Genomic DNA, 18,226 nt, shown 5'->3' on the forward strand with positions numbered 1-18,226 from the left:
CGCGATTACAGGGCAAGCATGGGAATCCAGCAGCAGGAAGATAATGTCACTCCAAAGCCAACAGATATCAATTATAACCATCAAGGGGTTGGGGAGATGGCTCAGTAGAATAAGTGCCTGTCTGGCAAGTGCAAGGTCCTGAGTTCAATTCCCAGTACCACAAAAAAAAAAAAAAAAAAAATTATAACCATCAATATGAATGGTCCCAATTCACCAATCTAACATGGAGATATTCAAGAGGACTTGCAGGTAGACGGGACAAGGCAGCAGAGAAGTGGGCACTCACATGTTTGACAGAGAATAAGTCAAGCAAAGTCCCAAGGGAGGAAGCTGGAGGGCTAACAAGACAGCTGATGGTGGGAAATGAGATTTTAAGCTGAGAGGACTGATTATGGAGACAACTGGCTCAGATTAGCCAGTTCAGAAAACAAAAGTTATCCACTTTATACTTATAAATAGATTTTTTTATATTAAAATGTCTTGATCAAGCCTGGGCATCCAATTTCCCAGTATTTACAGTCCTGGGCACCCACACAGTGCACTGTACCCTATTTTATGAAGTTCTGCAGGTATGGGCACATGACTCTAGGTTGCACTCAAAACCAGGCTTGGGACCTTATTATTTCTTAGGTTTGCAGAAGGAACCAGAAGGTAAACTGGTATGGATCCCAGAAACATCTTCATTCAGTTTTTAGAAGTTTCTTTACGTCTTAGGACTGGGGAGATAGCTTGGCGGTCTAAGCACCTGCCTGGCAAGTTCAAGGACCTGGGTTCGATTCTCGGTACCACATGCTATGCTGGCCCTGGAAGCCCTGGATGTGCCTGCTGGTCACCGAAACCAAGAATGGTGGTGCATGCCTGTAATCGTGGAACTGGGGAGGCCGAGACTGGAGGATCACTCCGAGTCCAAGCTGCACAGAGAGACCCTGTGTCCATCGAATAAATAAATAAATAAAAGATTTAAATTTTTTAAAAGTTCCTTACAGTCTTCTTTACTGTCTTAGACATTGTTTGCTATGACAATTTTAGGAGCAATATTTAAATTCAGACACTCTAATTTGTTTCTACCAAAATGCTTTCCCGAGGAGAATATAAGGGAAAATGAAGGCCTTGTTTTTTGTCTAAGCACAGTTTTCATGCTAGAAGTGCCAAGTCAGATTTTGCAGTTTCCTAAGTGGCTGCATGGAGAGGGTAGGTGCAGAAGGTCAGAATTCCAAAAGAAGTGACGAACGCGTTCGTGAGTAGAGTTTTGCACCTGTGAGAACACCTTCATAAATCCTTTTTTGTTTTCACACTAAAGAACTGTGTTTATGACAAAGTCCTCTATCCTTCTCAGTGAGATATTGAAATAAGCACATAATCCAAACTATTTGTTGACTTTAAATGATAAACTTTTATTCTGAATATACTGTTTTTGCACAAGATTTAACACAACATTTTCTGGGATTATAAATATTTTATAACAGTATTATACAAATTTTTACAAAATGTTTTTAACAGGCTAGTCAGTTTCCACAAAAGTGTCAAGAGAACGTCATGAAGGGAGGGGGGAGAGCTGCTGTTCACAAAAGCCACTCGGCTGTCCTCAGGGACGCACATCGAGCATTTCATCAAAAGAATCCCTAAAAGCATGATCCAGCGATCACATGACACAACACAGAAGACAGCTCCGAAGTCAGGTCGCTCTGTCAATCCAACTGGCGTCTATCCAGGACAGTCAGGTCTCATTCGTCTCAGCATAACTTCTCTGAGATAACCTCTTTGATGTGATCCAGAAATAAGGTCGATGAAACAATCCATAAGGGCTCTCTACTTCTTCCAAATTTTCAACACACAGTAATACTTTTGTTTTTAGTGATTTGATCTTTACAGAAATGTACACTAAATATTAACAATATTGACATTCTGCTGTGAGAAACAAGGTCCAGATATTAAAATATTGGAATTTGGGGCAAGTCACGAAATCCATTTTTTGTCACCAGGTTAGACTCTACATCTTTCGACATTTTAATGTCAACTGACGTGATCAATGGTCTAGCTTGACGGTTTGAAATTAAGACATAGAATTTAAACTTTGGTGAAGACAGACAAAGATTTAAAGGAGATGTAAAATTACAAGAGAGCATCAAATAAGCAAGTAACACTTGGATTGCGAAGGTCACTTAAAAGGGATACCGCCTATTTGAACCCCATAAGGCCAGTTTTAAAGTTAATAAAAGGAATATTATATATAGGAAACTTACAAATGGCAGCAACACTGTTTTGCCTTTTTTTTTTTTTTCCAAGTTAAGCAATAATGCCTCAAGCATTACAAACATGAAAAAAGATCATACTAAAATCCTATAGGCCCAGGACCTAAAAATCTCTTCAATCAAACGTGCTAACTATGTCATGTTAAAAACCTGTTACAAATGTGGACTACGGTTGGTGTTTGGCAGTAATGCTGGTTGTTCAAATGAAGAAATGATAAAGAAATGATTAATGCAGACCTCTGTCCTGTAACGGAGGACAAACGCCTCATCACGATGCCTTAGTGACGCACGACATTCAGCTGCACAAGCGCAGAACCACGTAAAAGTGGAAGAACGGTTCGGGAGCTTTTCGATGATCACCTGGACCGCTCAGTATTTGAAAATCATTATTAACATCAGACTTTGAGTTACAAAGTCAACAGAATTCACAGAAAAATAGCAAATTTAGCATAACAATTGGGTGGCATGAATGTTACTGTCCTTTGAAAAAAGTGTGCTAACCCCAGGATGACCTGTACTGACCCTGAAAACAAGTTGCAGGCTGAGAGCAAGTTCTTACCCAATCTCTGACCCTGTGTGTGGCTGCTGTTATACAGAACTGCAATCCAATGGAGCCCTGTGGAGGGATGCTGAGCTGACACATGGAAACACGACAATAATCCAGTGATGAAGACATACAGTACAAATGACATTGGCCAGGAAAACATATCGAGTGGACTTTAAACGTAATCTTAAGGTAGTCTGTTGTATGCTGGAAGCAATCATTTGTTTTAATGCGCATCATTTATTGACATAAGCTAACAATTTTTATTTTGATATCCCCTTCCCAACACGCTCACGATTTAAAATTCTAGCAAAAGTTAACAGTAAGATTTAAATAGTAACTAACAAACAACATGATTTAAACATATTGTAACTTTTTAAAAATCACTTTGGTGTTTTCTAAAATGTCAATATAAGTTTTGAATAGACTAAAAAAATCACAACAATGCATTAGAAATGGTAACTGATGTCAACTCTTAGAACAACAGTTGGCAAAGCGATTCCATTTCTCCCTCCCCCCTATTTTAAATTAAAAAACAATCTTAAAGGAAGTGTCCACAGATGGAATTTAGGATATATTGGTGGTGCAAGGGGATTATAAATGTGTGCAAAGCTAAAAACAAACCAATATATCTTAAACATTGATAAAGCAGGGACTAAAACTTTGATACATAGAACATACAAAAGCATGCTGGGTAATGTAGATAACTTTGATGTTAAAATTATACTTAAGAAAATTTCCAGCATATACACACACCAATATTTGGCATGATTGGGTGAAGAAAAATGCATTTTTTCATAAAAAATATCTGCATACTTTCAGCCTTCAATAAAATTATAAACTATTCCTAGAGTTACACATTCATTGTTTTCACCCTTTCTTCAAATACTGTTTACTCCTGAAAATAATTCTTAAGAGCATAAATAATATTTTGATACCATATTACTCTATAATGAAATATCTGATTTACTACACTAAGCATTTTCACCAATGAGGTTGTATAAAAACAAATTTTGTTATTCACAATCAAGTGTTCATGTGCATACACAGAGTTCCGAGGTTTCCTCTTTGTTCAGATTGTTATAAAACCCTTATCAAATGGCGTGGGACTTCGGCCAAATGATCATAGCATCAAAAATGGAGGCCGGAGCTCAGGCTGTCCATGCCCCGGTGCAATGAACAAACAGGAAACCTAGGATGTAGCTTCATTGAGAACATATATGTACTTTTCAAAAAATAAATGTGTTAAATCTGATTTATGTACTTAAAATATCTGTACATAGGTTTTCAGGCAAAAGCACGGATCTGTATAAAATCCACTGACTCTCATCTCGCGAGTCCCCAGCCCTCCTCCTGTGCTACAGCACAGTATATTCAGAGTAGCTTCACAACATTTTTAAAAGCTGACTTAGGTGCATTTACACTGCAAAGTTCAGATTCTTACACGACAGCAATGTCACTCAGGTAACTTCTCAATAGACTACACTCTACAATAAGAGAAAAACAAACCAAAAAGTTAAGATAGCGGCAGCAGCATCATGCAAAATACCCTTGTAACCCTAGTTCATTTGTCACAAGAAAAACACTTCCCCTCCCCCAGCGAGCTTCTCTAAAGAGCTTTGCTAGTATCTGGCTAGCACTATATGACCGTACTGTGAACAAAAGGAACATTACATCAGAGCTTTCTAGGGCTTATATTTATGAGAAAATATATCCAGATTTCACCCTCAAGCACCTTTAGTTTAACAATTGCTTAGCTATTATTTTTCAAGCTATCAATTCATTACCCCCCTTAACTGGATATCAATTGTGTTTTATTTTTGGCAGGGAAATCATTCTGCATAAGGCATTTTTTTTCTTGGCAAAATTTCTGTAGAAAATTAGCCGTTATATCTATTTTAGCAATTCAGACCACTGTAAATTCTCTCCCTCTCTGTCCCTCTTTAGTCAGGAACTACTCAAAGTAGGAATTAACTTTTACTAGAAGGATAAATGAAGGCAAAACTAACTATTTCTCCTGACAGATTTTCTTGGTAAATCTGCAGCAAGTTGAAATTCCTGGTCAAAATCAAAAGGTTTTTTACGCTTCATAAATAATCGTGTGGGGAGCCCTTCTATGCCTCACTAGCAAGGCGACAACTCCCAATTCCCAGCAGAGCACAAAGAGACTGTTTGCTTCGATGTTCCATGAAGGTGGTGTGGCATTCACACAAGTACGTGGTCGCACACCCCCACGTGCAGCCCATGGGCGCCCCACAGGTGTGTGCCTTAGATACGCCACGGTAAAGGTCCAGCTAACGTGTCGCTGACTCCACAGGTGACCCTACTGTGACGTCATCCAGGGCTCCTATTCTGGCCAGGTCTTGACTTTAATGACATGGTGTGGGTTTCAGAAGGTCACAATAGGTAGTGTCTGCTGCCAGACAGCAGCCAGAGGAGCAGAAACTGGAATCCGAGCACGGACCACAGGGATGAGCTTAGCCCAGCAACACCGCCACAGTCTGAGTAGTCCTCCTGGCAGGAAGGAAAGGGAGCATAAACATCCTGAACAATATTTAGAAAGGGAGCCTTTCTGAGTAAGCCTTACTGATCTCACCCTCGAACTCACCTGACAAAACTGCTTTAACTGCAATCCAAATAAATTACACTCACCTAGATTTTACTCCTTACTATTTTGAGTAAAGCAATTTGCCTACCAGCACTTGCAAAATGCTACAAGTTTTTAATTATAAATGCTGATGACTAGAAAGGGCATACATCAATAATAAAACCTGTTTTGAGCAATACATCAATTAACTAAATAAGCACTGCCATGATATGACAAATTCCACATATTTATAAATGTAAGAAATTAATAGAGTTTCATAAATCCAAAGTATTAAGGTTTTAGCAACTGTGCATCACAAGAGAAATGAATTTAAGAAACGATTCAATTTCCCCTATTTCTTAAATTCATTTTCTCAGTTGAACATGTGATGTGGATGTAGAATCTTCATCAAGAATTAAAGTTTAAGAACAACCTGCCGACATATTTGAAGAAATAACAGTGCAAGGACGGCTGGGAGTCACATCCAAAAGGGCAGAGCTCGAGTGAGAGTCCCGGCTGTGTGTATCGAGGAGGGTTTCCTACGGTGCAGGCGCGCACCGGCTGCCTACTAAGGCCAAAAGATTCTTCACCTGCTATTCTTAGGTTCTATGTTCTGGAACATTTTTCACATTCTTTAACTCCTTTTAGGCTAATGAATTTCATTTTAAAATCTTCACATCTAATCATCCTTTTAAGCATCTTTTAAATATCCATCAAAGGTGCAACATCCAAGAATCAGAATATTTGATTATATAAATGAAAGGATGGACAAACTCCTTTTTATGAGAATTATTCTATAAAGATTTGAAGCTCTCAAAAAATCCAACCTTTTGCTTTGGGTTTGTTTGGCAGAGGTTTAATACTGTGCCTGTCACTTGGTAAATACAACATTAGTTTCTTGAGCTTTGTTTGAAGACAGCACAACTCCTTTCTATTTGTTGCAGAGAAGGCTGAGAGTGAAGAATCTATGAAAGGAAATTTAAATTCTCAAAAATCATCCCAATTGACACAGACTCCTATGAGAATCAACGCTTAGTCTTCATGTGTCTGGCCTTTCAGGAGTGCTGATGTATACATTCTCTGTGCAGAAATTTTTCCTGCATGCTTCTGCTTCTCCTTCAGCAGCTCCTGAGATGAGCTCCTCTCCCTGCCCTCATTTCCCTCCTTCATGCAGACTTAGTTTCTCATGCTCTAACCTGGTCCACATTAGTTGCATGTCACCTGCTGGTTAATAATGTATCCTTTTCTAGAGCCCTGGGCGCTCCTGAGTCCCACACCAGTGTCTGCATCCTCTTCCTGCGTCCCAGGCATTGTCACGACCTTGTGTGGCACGTGCTGTCCTCATTCTCTGCCAAGGACACTTCCTGAGTGGAGGACTATGCATGACCCGGGTCTCTGAGGGTCCACTTTTCTCTGTAGGACCCGCGAGCTTGACATCTTTCCCTGCTGCCAACTGGAGTCATGCCTGCTGCTTCCCACCAGGCCCAGCCTGCTGGCTTCCCGCCCCGCCCTCTGCAGGAGCCTCCTCTCTCCTCTCCTTGCTTCTCCTCTGCCTTCTTCCAATCTCTTCCCAACCAAGCCGGGCTCTTAAAACCACATAGCAAGTCTTTTCACATCTCCTTTAGAATGCCTCATCATCCTCATATCAAACCTAAACTCCCTGTGAGTGTCCCAGGCTCTGCAGCCTGGCTTCCCCTCTGCTCTCGCCAGTGGTGCTGCCTCAGAAATGCTGTCCTTCTCTGCGGCAGCCCCAGGTGCTCACTACCTCAGGGCCTTCGCACATGCTTTCCTCTTCCTCCCTGACTTGGTAGTCTGTGGCCCAAAGGAAAGCAGGTCACCAGTTGCCTTCAGTTTCTGGTGTTCAATTGTGCAGCCTCAGTATCTCACATGTAGAGGGGAGATAGCACACAGAGCTGGCATGCTGCGTTTACTAAGTGAACAGTGAGAAGTAAAGTAGCTAACAGACTAGTTAGACACACCAGAAACCTAAAATACTATGCCAACGTCCTGCTTGTCACATGAGCAGGAGTCTGCCACAGTTTGGGTTAGGTATTCACTGGACAGAGTGAAAGGCTCTCACTCAGAGACACCTCACCTTGCCAAGGAGAGCCGTGCCGTGTCCTGCCCACTGCAGGGCCGCAGACTGCGCTGTGGGAGGGCAAGGGCTCTCCGGCTCTCTGGTTCTCTCGGCGCTGTACTTGCTGTGCTTCTTCCTTCTGCCCACTGCCTGCCTGCTGATGAGCTCCGTCTGAATCTGGGAGGTAACACCTGGGCCCTGACAGCTTCTGGACGGAGAGCTCCCCAGGGCTCCGCATGGCACAAGCACAGCAGCACGACAGGAACTGGTGCTGTGGGCGCGGGGCGCGGGGCGCGGACACGTTCTGAGTGCCCGAGTCACGGCTGCAGCGCAGGAAAGGAGCCTCAGCACTTTCCATCTTGGAGAGGCTGAAAGTGCACAGGTGCCTTGACTATACAAATCTGTTTCTCAAAGTTTACTGAATTAGAAAGCAACAGTTTGGTAGCTTTACGTACGGAGCTCAGCCTGGCTTCGAACTTGCAGTGATCCTCCTGCCTCAGCCTCCCCAGCGCTGAGATCACAAGCATGTGCCAGCACGCCCTGCTTTATAGTTTGAAATCTGACAGACTAACAGTACTAGACTTTCTCATGACAGCACATCAAGGGTAAAACCTCCTCTTCTGGCGCAATGCACACAGACACAGCCCACGTGCAAAGCGCCGCGGAGTTGCCCACAAAACGAGAAGTGGAAAGGCTACGGGCCCAGCTAGTTTACGTATCTTCCCTGAAGAACTGAAGACTCTGTGCCGCAGCCACTCACGCAACACGAGCACAGCAGCGCGACACTAGGGGCTGAGCTGTGAACGCATCCCATCTGCCTCAGCAGAGTGGACGAAAGTGGCGTTGAGGGCCGAAGAGGCAGCTCAGTGGAATACGCGCCTGCCCGGCAAGCGCAGGGTCCAGAGTGCAATGCCCGGTGCCACAAAAATAAATAAATAATAAACAAATAAATAAATAAAACAAAGCTGGTATTTATATGCAATCGAGCACTGCTCTGCCATAAAGCAGGGTAACCTTGTGTCATCTGTAGGAAAAGAGGTGCACCTCGAGACCATAAGGGTAAGTGAACTAACTCACTCAGACATGCAAGCCTAAATATCGTATGGTTTCTCCTTTTTGAAAAATTCCATATATATACTGAACTCTACCCATGGCATAAAGAGAAGGAAAACTGTATTGCAATCCAGCCTTGACACTGTATCTAAAAGTTCATCGTGACTTAGCACAACTGCTTACATATTTTGTATGTTCTTCGACTTCTTAATCTGGGTTTCAATTTGTATATGTGGTAGTTTCCTTTACAAGGTCTTTATAAGATACTTACTTCATAAGATCATCTACTCTACATGGTCATCTGACAACAATAACCCATGAAGTGGGTGGTAAATTGCTTCAACTCTTAAGTGCAGAATGGTTAATATACACACAGAAACTTACTTCTAAATATTCACTTGTGTGTGTCCAATACCATGATTTTTACAAATTGGACTTGCATAGAATAACACACATCCTCAATAGGGATGTTGGACGTGCTTCACTTTGTGCTTTGAATAACAATTTCAGCTTTCTTGTTTGCCTTTTTCTGTTCTTTTCTACTTGTGTCATAGTAACCCTGGGTCAAAAATGATGTCACTTGGACACTTCCATTTTTCATGTCATTCTGGGGACATTTACATTGCAGCTTTTAAAAATACATATATTTTCTTAATATAATAGCGAGGACAATTTTGATGCATTTTTATGTCTAATTCATAACTTATACATGTTACCTAAAGTTCTGTGTTTGGGAAAAGTAACCTTGATGATCAAAGGTGAAAACAACGCGTACGCTCTTTCTCCTGCGTGCGGCACAATCACTGATTACCAAGACGCTCCAGTTTTCTCACTTCTGTTAGGCCCACAAGAAAGACAGTCATGGACACACAGCACACCATGCTGCTCTTCTTATTTAAATATTCGATTATATAGTTTGTGAAAGGAGTACGTTACATTGCAAAGAAGCACCCGCACGTCACTTTTAAGGATCTGTCTTTTTTTTTTTGGTGGACCTGGTGCTTGAACTCAGCCCCTTGCGCCTGCCAGGGAAGCACTTATTCTACTGAGCCGTCTCCCCGGCCCAAGAATCTGTCTTAATTGGACCACAATCGTTTAACTTTTGTCTTTTACTCAATCAATGAACCTAGCTTGGTGCCTCCCCTTGCAGGCTTTTGCGATGGGAACCATTATTATCTCAGAAGAACTCTGGTCGCTTTCTGAGACTTTGTCTGCCACTCCAAGTGTTCCCTGTCCCATGTGCTCGCTCTAGCTTGGTTACAGCCACGTCTCCATCTAGTGGCTTTCTAATCAATGGTCACCTGAAGACCAGGAAGAAAGTACACGGCAGAAGTCGCTCCAGTCACACAAGCCTGGTGATTCCAGAACCTCAGAAATGAAACTGGACAAGAATAAATGGAACACGGAGCATGAATGCAAGACCCAGACATCATAGGGATGTTGCTTATGGAATTCTAAAGCTCAATCATGATCTGACATTAAAGAATAATTTTAGGCCAGACAAATAGCTCAGTGCATTAAAGCACCTGCTTAGGTAGACACAGCGGCCAGGGTTCGATCCCAGACCTGCCGTGCTGGCCCTGTCCCTGGGGCATGCTGAGAAGGTGACTGAGACTGGGCGAGGTAGTGTGTGCCTATAATCCTAGCACTTGGGAGGGTGAAAACAGGAGGATCACTATGAGTCCGACCTACATGGTGGCACCCTGTAGAACAATTACCAAGGCTCTGCTAAAATATTTCAAGACTATCAACATTCTCAGAATAAACCCTCAAAAGCTACTTAAACTAAATCTATTTAAAAGAAAAATCAGAATGATTGAAGTTCTCATATAATGCTTGATAAAACTGAAATGGTTCATTAAGCTTGTTAGCATTTGGAAAATAAGTTGGTACAACCACCTCTAATAATTATTAAGGATTTCTCTCCAGCAAAAAATGAGATGTCATAAAGCCTGTATAAAATTTGGTCCACACTGACTTAGTCTTTGCAGAAAAACCATGTAAGAAAAATGTGACACTTAAATAGATATAGGAATCTCATTTTGGTCTGTTTAGTATGCGAAACTTATGTACCACTGGAAATCACCACCTATGAAAGAATATTAGCACTAAAATTCTAATAACATTGTCTCATGACATTTATTACCATGGACTTAGTGACATGAATCATGTTCTAATATCTCAAGCCAAAAACAAAACAGAAGAACATTAGAGAGTGTGACTGACCATGCACACCACATGAAAACTTGCAGCAAAATGAGGCTGGGAGCTGCCGTCATGGAGCAGGCACGACTCGCTGTGCACACAAGTTGATCCTATTAATAACGGGCAAAGTAGCAAGTGCAGGAAAGGAAAGAAACACAGAGAAGAAGACATACGAGATGAGAGTTCATGCAATTCTCTGGCAATCAGCAGTTAACGTGAGCCTCCACGCAGAGCAGAGTCACAGGGACCACTGCAAGTAAGCATTACCCAAGTCCTCCACTGCTGGAGCTGCACGACACACCGTAGCAGGCCACGCCACAGAGCAGCGCTGTACTTTCACACACAACCCCTCGCTCGCCAGATTATAGGAACTGGAACTGCTGAAAATTCGTCTTGGGAAAATCTCTGTGCAGTCTGGCCAAATGATACAGACCCTTGGGTTGAGAATATTTAGGGTCGATAGTCATTTCATGTCTTTTACTTTCATCTGGGTGTATTTGTCTCTCTTTGAATCATCAGAAGTGGACGTGGGTCAGCCCAGGAGCCACGTCTCTGGGTGACTGTGCACACTCCTGGGCAATTGCTTTGGGAAACAGAATAGTAGGAGTCCTCAAATATGAATTGTGTATTATTATTATTCAGCAAAATTAAAATTAAAAAAAATACAAAAAGCTGATTTCCATCTCTGAATCACTTTTTTTTTGTGGCCACCTCAGCTGGCCCCAGGGGTGGGGCTGGCGCAGCATGTGGTGCCAGGGATCAAACCGTGGTCCCTGTACTTGCCTAAGGTTGCCTAAGCAGGCACATTAGACCACTGAGCTATCTCGCCGGTCCCTAAATCACTTTTAAGAGAAATAGTCAATTCTCCTCACAGAGACAAGCTGGATAGACTGGCTAATAGGTCTCAGATTTTATTTCTTCTTTTAAATTTACATTATCTAGTTGCTTGATACATGTCTTGGGAAATTCTTACTATGGTTGTAAACCTATTCTAAGTTCTTTTAGGACACAAGTTAATCAACAGATGTTGTGACATACTTTTAGAATAATGAATGTGTGAGATGACAAGGTTCTGTTCTTAAACTTCTCGGTGTGCACCAGCCACCCAGCACAAGCACACACCTTGAAAACTCAGAAGTGGGAAATGTTCTACTTCAAATCAGCAAAAGTGGACAGAGATTTTCATGGCATTCATCTCTGAGAATAAATTTTCTCAGTTAAAATCACTCTGAAAAGGGCCAGTCAAATAGCTCAGCAGATTAAAGTGCCTGCAAGCAGGCACAGGGGACAAGGGCTTCATCCCCAGGCCGCTGTGCCGGTCCGCCCCTGGGATACACTGAGGAGGCAATGGAGGCTGGGCGTGGTGGCGCACACCTGTAATCCCAGCACGTGGGAGGCTGTAAACAGGCGGCTCATGAGTCCCACGTAGTAGTGAGACCCTGAGCACCCTGTAGACCCTTCCCTAAAAGTACAAAAATAAAATAAAATAAAGTAATTATGAAACCATTTGACTATATAAATAAATCAGAAAAATGTTTATTGGGAAAGATGATTTATAAGAAAAGCAGTGATCATCTTTAGGTAATACACATTAAATGTGCCTTGTAATTTGTCAAATTAACTTTATAAAGCCAAAGAGCCAACTTCAAATACTTAGAAAAAGATATAATGCTTAGGAAACAATATAAACTTATGATAGTATCAAAAAAGGAAATTGGGACTATAAGATAACAGGAAAACAGCTACAGATCAGGTCTTTAGCATAATTCATGAAGACAAAACGAGCTAATAGGAATATTCTAATAAAATTACATATTTTCAAGTTTTGAACACAAACGCAAGCAGGTAATACCTATAAGTGCTATTTATTATGAGTTACTTTTATTAGAAATATTTATCATAAGATTGGTGACCACACACTATCAGTGGGTTGATGGGAGTTGTGTTTGGAAGTACAGCTTCTGTGGGAAAGACAAAAGAAGCAACTATTTAAATTTATGGTAATCATAATAACTTTGAAAATAAAAAATCTTTACCTACCAGCAATTATACCACATAATTGAGAAAAGTTATGGTTAAGACGTTATGTTTGAGAAAAGATTTCAATTTACAGCTTAAATTCTGGTGGACAGTGCCCCCTTAGCTACAGAATTTCAATCCACTAAATGTGCTCTCTCACCATCTCACTGTTGTCAAAGCAGACGTCAGGCCCCTTGCGGTATCGGGGTTGCTTAACCATATCACAGGGATCCGGACCATCAGCTGAAGAGATCGTTAAGGAACGGGAAGTTGCGTCCCCCCACAACTGATTAGAAATGGGGCGACAAAACCTATTTATTATCAAAACAAGCAAGAGACAGCGCCATTACGTTCTGCCAACACGGACCCTCTTAGTACGTGGATCTTCAGTGGACTGTTCTGAAGTCTCCTTGTTCTGCTTGAGAGGCAGAATCCACGTCGATACTCAAACCCAAGCTTTGGCCACACACCCACCCTTCCTCTCCGGGGTGATGGCAGCTCTCAGGGCGAGCAGGCCACAAGGGCACCACTTGACACTAGTCCTGAATGACTTGATGTCAAAGGATACAAGTCTGCTCAGCCTGGATGAGGAGCCGGGTGTCGCATGGACAAGTGCCCTTGCTCTCGACCATGATGAATATTAAGTTGGTGTTCATAATCTTCTCTACATGAAAGATCCTGTAAAAATAACAGTAAGAGGATCATGGAAAATGAAGAGTCTTCTGGGAGAGAAACAGAAATACTTCAAAGATTCTCACATGACAAAATAAGATGCAAAGAAACACAAGGCATCATGATGGTCAGTAGTAGGACAGAGTGAGTGTAGTTTTAAAAAGAAATATCTTTGTATTTAATACCATGAGCATATTGCCTCCCTGAAATGCATACAAGAGAACAAATGTCATATTATGACATTTCTCTCAGCAATTTGTGTTAGTTGTCACTGAAGAGCAAGCCCTATTTAGCTGTTGAAACTCACAGAAAAACGGATTCACTTTCATGTTTAAGGAACTGTGGTACTCATCCCTCAGGATATGCCAAGCAGCCCTGTCACAGACAGAGCATGGGAGTGGAAAACTGGCTTAGCATTCCCCTCAAGCTAAGGGCAGAAGAGCCTCGATCCAGGACACCCAGAGAACTTCCTGCCAAGATGCATGTGTTTTCTGCTGTTCCCAATACAGCAGCCTTATGCCAGGGAAAAAGCTCCGCAGGCATAAGTGCCTGTCTGGCAAGCGCAAGGTCCTGAGTTCAATCCCCAGTACCACACACACACACACACACACACACACACACCCTCCTTTCCAATATGGTGGGCTTCAGGCCATGAAGCTGTTGGAGTGCTTGCCATGGGAAAAGTGTGACCAAGACAATACACTTTGATTTTGCTAAGTCCTGCATTGGACAGCACAGGGCAGGACCACGGCCTGGAAACTCCATCCCCACTTTTAGCCACCGCTGAATCTCCTGCCCTTCTCTGCAACCAGTATAAGAATATAAACAATACCACCAACAGAGTAACACTTTTGAGAATACAGGTTTTGAAGAGGACTTTTCTTTCTTTCCTCCCACTGACTGGGGACATGAGCATAAAACAAATCAGACGAACACAGGACTCAATTAGAAAGCATGTTTCAAGTAACATCAGCAGTATACCGTTCTTCACAATTTAACCTCTTTCTCTAAGTACTGCTACTCCCAGAGCTCAGTGGGTCCCCCCTAAACAGGCTCTGATGTGTCACCTGAGGCAGGGCCTGACGCACTCATCCCCGGGTGACACGACCCTGAGTTCGCCTTTTACCTCCTGCCTTTCCTCTCCTCTTCATGGACCTCCTCCCCAGAGAGCAGTTTGTGAAGCAAGTCTTGAGGCATGTGGGGTCACCGTGCTCAGCCCCTCTCGAGAATCGCTGGCCCTGCCTGGGCTGGCCTCTCAGTGCCCTAGCGGCGCCAGGTGCCTGCGGGTGCTTTCGTGTCTCAGCCGCCCGTGCCCCTGGCTTTGCCCTCCTCCCGCTGGACATCTCTCTGCACCCTACAGCACGGATCACACTCTGCCTGCAAGCCCTCACTTTGCCTTTCTCCTCTCGCCCACCATAACCAACTAAAGTTTCCATCTCATCACAAAGAATTTAAAGATTTTTATGAACACTGACTGAATCCTAGCAACCATCACTGTATGAAATTATGCTTTTCCCAGTTTCTTCAATTTCAAGTCAAAAGTAACATTCAAGTCTCCCTGTCAAAAAGACTAGAAATAAAAACAAATAAAAGAACTATCTTCTTATAAGCCAGCTTCATTACCTTATGGGAAAGGAAACCGTATTTGGCTTAGAGTATTAATATAATGTACACTAGTGATTTTAGAATATAAATCTTTATCATCATCTAAATTGGAAAGTTACAATATGGATTATTTTAGATGAAATACAACCAACTTTATGTTCTGCCTAAAACAGGCAATTACACGGCTTATATCATTACAGTTGAGTTAGTACTTATCAAATCTACATTTTTAAATATTATAAATTTCTAAAGCCTCCAAAGAAACCTAAGATCTCTGACATTTTCAACTGAAAACCATTCCTCCTGCCTATGACATCAATGACTTGGTGAGCCCAGTGGCTCCCGGGCAGGTTAGAGTACCTGGAGCAGTTCCCGCAGTCCAGGACACCGCTGAAGGATTTGCTGTCATTGTTAAAGAAGTACTGGGTTTGTTCAGTGATGCAGCTCTGCTTTGACAGTGAGGCAGTGAAGTCCTCTTCTTCCATCTCCACTGCAGAAATCAGGGCATAGGTCACCACCTAGCACCGCCAGGCAGGGCTACCAGGCTGCCGCCGCACCCACAGGCCTCCTTCCCAATGGGCAAACCCAGCACCTCCACAGCAAAGTGCCAGGGTCACACTGTGTGACGCCCGACAGCCTCTGAGTGGGGCCTGATACTTATCATCAGGACAATGACTAAGACAGCCACAGAGCAGGGGACAACATGAACACAAGCATTCTCTAGAATATCAGAAAGGGTTTTGGGCATAGGAGATAGCTCAGGGGCATAAGTGCAAGGTCCTGAGTTCGAGAACTGGTACTACAGATTAAATAAATAAGAAAGCCTCACAAATTCAACCTACAGAAGTGTCAAAGGGACAACATTTCTCTTATGTACACATACACACACACTCACACGTTTTTCTGAGGCGAACTCACTATGACTCTGATCACAGGGGAGCCTTTACATACCTGCTTCTAGAATCCGAGGAAAGGTCAAACTCAAGAGAAACTGCTGGAGAATAGACCTGAAGGTTTAAGATGAATAGCTGAGAAAAATCTGGAAATTCTCCTTGATGAATTTATAATACAATATTCAGCATTTTTGTACGTAAAGTAACAAATAAATACATTGTATATTTTCCATCAGTTTGAAAGTTGCTCATTAAAAATTTAAGACCATCTTTATGCACGTGTTTCCTAAAATATGCAAAACTCTAATTTTGCTGTAGCCTGTGAGCAGGCAGAGGTATTGGAGACCAAGCCTGGGATGTGCAAGTGTTCAAGGGCCTGATGGGCACTATAGCTGTGAGGCAGCATCAGGGCTTCAGAGAAGAGGGCTTGACATCCAGATTTTGTCCTTGCTTTAGTTCTAGGAAAGGCTTTGTTAAAATAACTTTGTACTACAAAGATTTGAGTTTCTGAGTTGATCATCAATATTTCCAACATCTGCCTCATGCAGAGAAAATAAACCCACTGTAAGGACTATCCTATCACAGAACTCATATTTTCTCACTTTAGTTTTTCACAACACCTTTCTTCTCAAGACCAACAAAGCTAAAGAGCAGCACTCACCACGCAGCGGCAGTGGCCCACCAGCCGATCTGCAGTATGTCTGCTATGGAAGGCTGTGAAATACAAGGAGACGGTCAGCACACTGCCCGAGCCCGCCCGCCTGGCCCCACGGCAGGCACGACCCGCTGGGGGCTCTACTGACCACATGTGCTGAGCGATGTCCCGCTCCTTGCTTGGGGGCAGCGCCGGGCTCACACACTGACTGATAATCATACGATTTATTGAAAGCATACACTGATATATTAACCAGGTGTCTCATCAGGCTAGGGTCAATCTCTCCAAAAAATCGTCCAATCTGATGAAGAAAAAAAAATTATTAAAGTTTCCAATATACACCAAAGATGAAGATCTGAACCAGCCCAGTAAAAAGAAATAATGGGAAGAAACTGTGAACTGAAAGAACAGCAGAGCTGAGGAACCAACCAAGGGAGAATCTGCTATGGTCATGGAAAGAAGAGGCGCAGCGCCAAGCATCCCGGTCCCAGCAAAGCGCCTAGCCTGGGGTTGTGGGGGTGATATGCAAGGGCCTGAGTTCAATCCCTGGTTCCGCCAAAAAAAAAAAAAAAATCATGTATGAAAACATCTTGTCATATGTTCTGATATATAGTGAAAGGCAAAAGCAAACAAACGCAACGTCAAATGCCTCCTTGGGAGGCGACAAGCAGTGTAACTGCAGGAGCGGATGGAACTAAGGGAGAGATAAAGAACTGTGGTACACGAGGAGTGGCGGGAGCCCCTGTGTGGGACAGGAGCCAGCTCCTGAGCCCGGCCAGCCCACGCCATCCAGGGAACAACTTGGTGCTCGGGAGCTTCTTTTTCCTTTTGAACTAGAGAAGCCAGAAATACAGGTCCAGAAATGAAGGGCACTGGCAGTGAATTCAAATTCTCTTGATGTCCCAGGTGAGTCTAATAGGCCCTGTGCTGCCACTCTGCAGAGAGGACCCGGCCACTGCCTCCGTCTCCAGCAGCTGTCCACCAGGGTTGACACCATCAACTGAAAACGTTTAATGTGAAGCAATTTTCTAAGTATCTGAAAGGCCTAAACAAGCTCCTATCATAGTAAAATCCTCAACTACACATTTTAATTGTAACTGTAGGTACCAAAGGAGTAGACACAATTAACAAGCACAAGGAAAATCTAGGTTAGGCACATATTCTTAATGGTTCCAAAATATTAAGCATTTTGAAATTTATTTTGTGATAGAAGAAAGCAGTGTATGGAATGCTATCATGCGTGAAGGCGTCTGTGGCATTGACCAGAGAAATCGTGTGGGAAACCTTGCGTCCCTCCACTTCACCTGCGCACCTGATTCGTGTAGTCGTCGTGATTTGCCATCAAAAGAAACCCACCGTCATCTAGAATCACACAGTCCATGACCTAGCAAGATAAAAACAGCAGTCAATGCATTTGTAGGAAGTTCATGCGGTCCCATTTCATTGGTCCACTATTTGAGAGCATCAAAAGAGCAAAAATGGGAAAATCGAAGTGGCTGCTGCTTCTCTCAAGCACCCGTGCCCCGAGGCTCTGAAGAGACACAGTGGGGGCACATGCACGTGTTTCCATGAAAGCACTGGGGTTGATAAGACACGACCAACCTTCAGTCAGGATTCAACTCTGCCTGGCCAAACTCTAAGAACAAGTCCAAGGGCTGGCAAGA

General features: G+C 42.9%; 1 protein-coding gene across 1 annotated transcript in view; it reads right to left on the reverse strand.

The window, feature by feature from the left end:
- Positions 1 to 2,267: 2,267 nt before the first annotated feature.
- Positions 2,268 to 18,226, reverse strand: part of Cacna2d1 (calcium voltage-gated channel auxiliary subunit alpha2delta 1) — a 348,148-nt gene continuing 332,189 nt past the window's right edge. Inside the window, exons 32-39 of the mRNA XM_012516489.2 lie at positions 17,875 to 17,946; positions 16,711 to 16,863; positions 16,569 to 16,621; positions 15,966 to 16,021; positions 15,375 to 15,504; positions 13,306 to 13,415; positions 12,898 to 12,980; positions 2,268 to 5,310 (exon numbers count right to left, since the gene is read on the reverse strand). Coding sequence (XP_012371943.2) covers positions 5,194 to 5,310; positions 12,898 to 12,980; positions 13,306 to 13,415; positions 15,375 to 15,504; positions 15,966 to 16,021; positions 16,569 to 16,621; positions 16,711 to 16,863; positions 17,875 to 17,946 — 774 coding nt within the window. The 3' untranslated portion in view covers positions 2,268 to 5,193. The remainder of the gene's footprint in view (positions 5,311 to 12,897; positions 12,981 to 13,305; positions 13,416 to 15,374; positions 15,505 to 15,965; positions 16,022 to 16,568; positions 16,622 to 16,710; positions 16,864 to 17,874; positions 17,947 to 18,226) is intronic.

Source organism: Octodon degus, unplaced genomic scaffold (assembly GCF_000260255.1).
Source record: "Octodon degus isolate 3935 unplaced genomic scaffold, OctDeg1.0 scaffold00108, whole genome shotgun sequence".
Lineage (NCBI taxonomy): Eukaryota > Metazoa > Chordata > Mammalia > Rodentia > Octodontidae > Octodon > Octodon degus.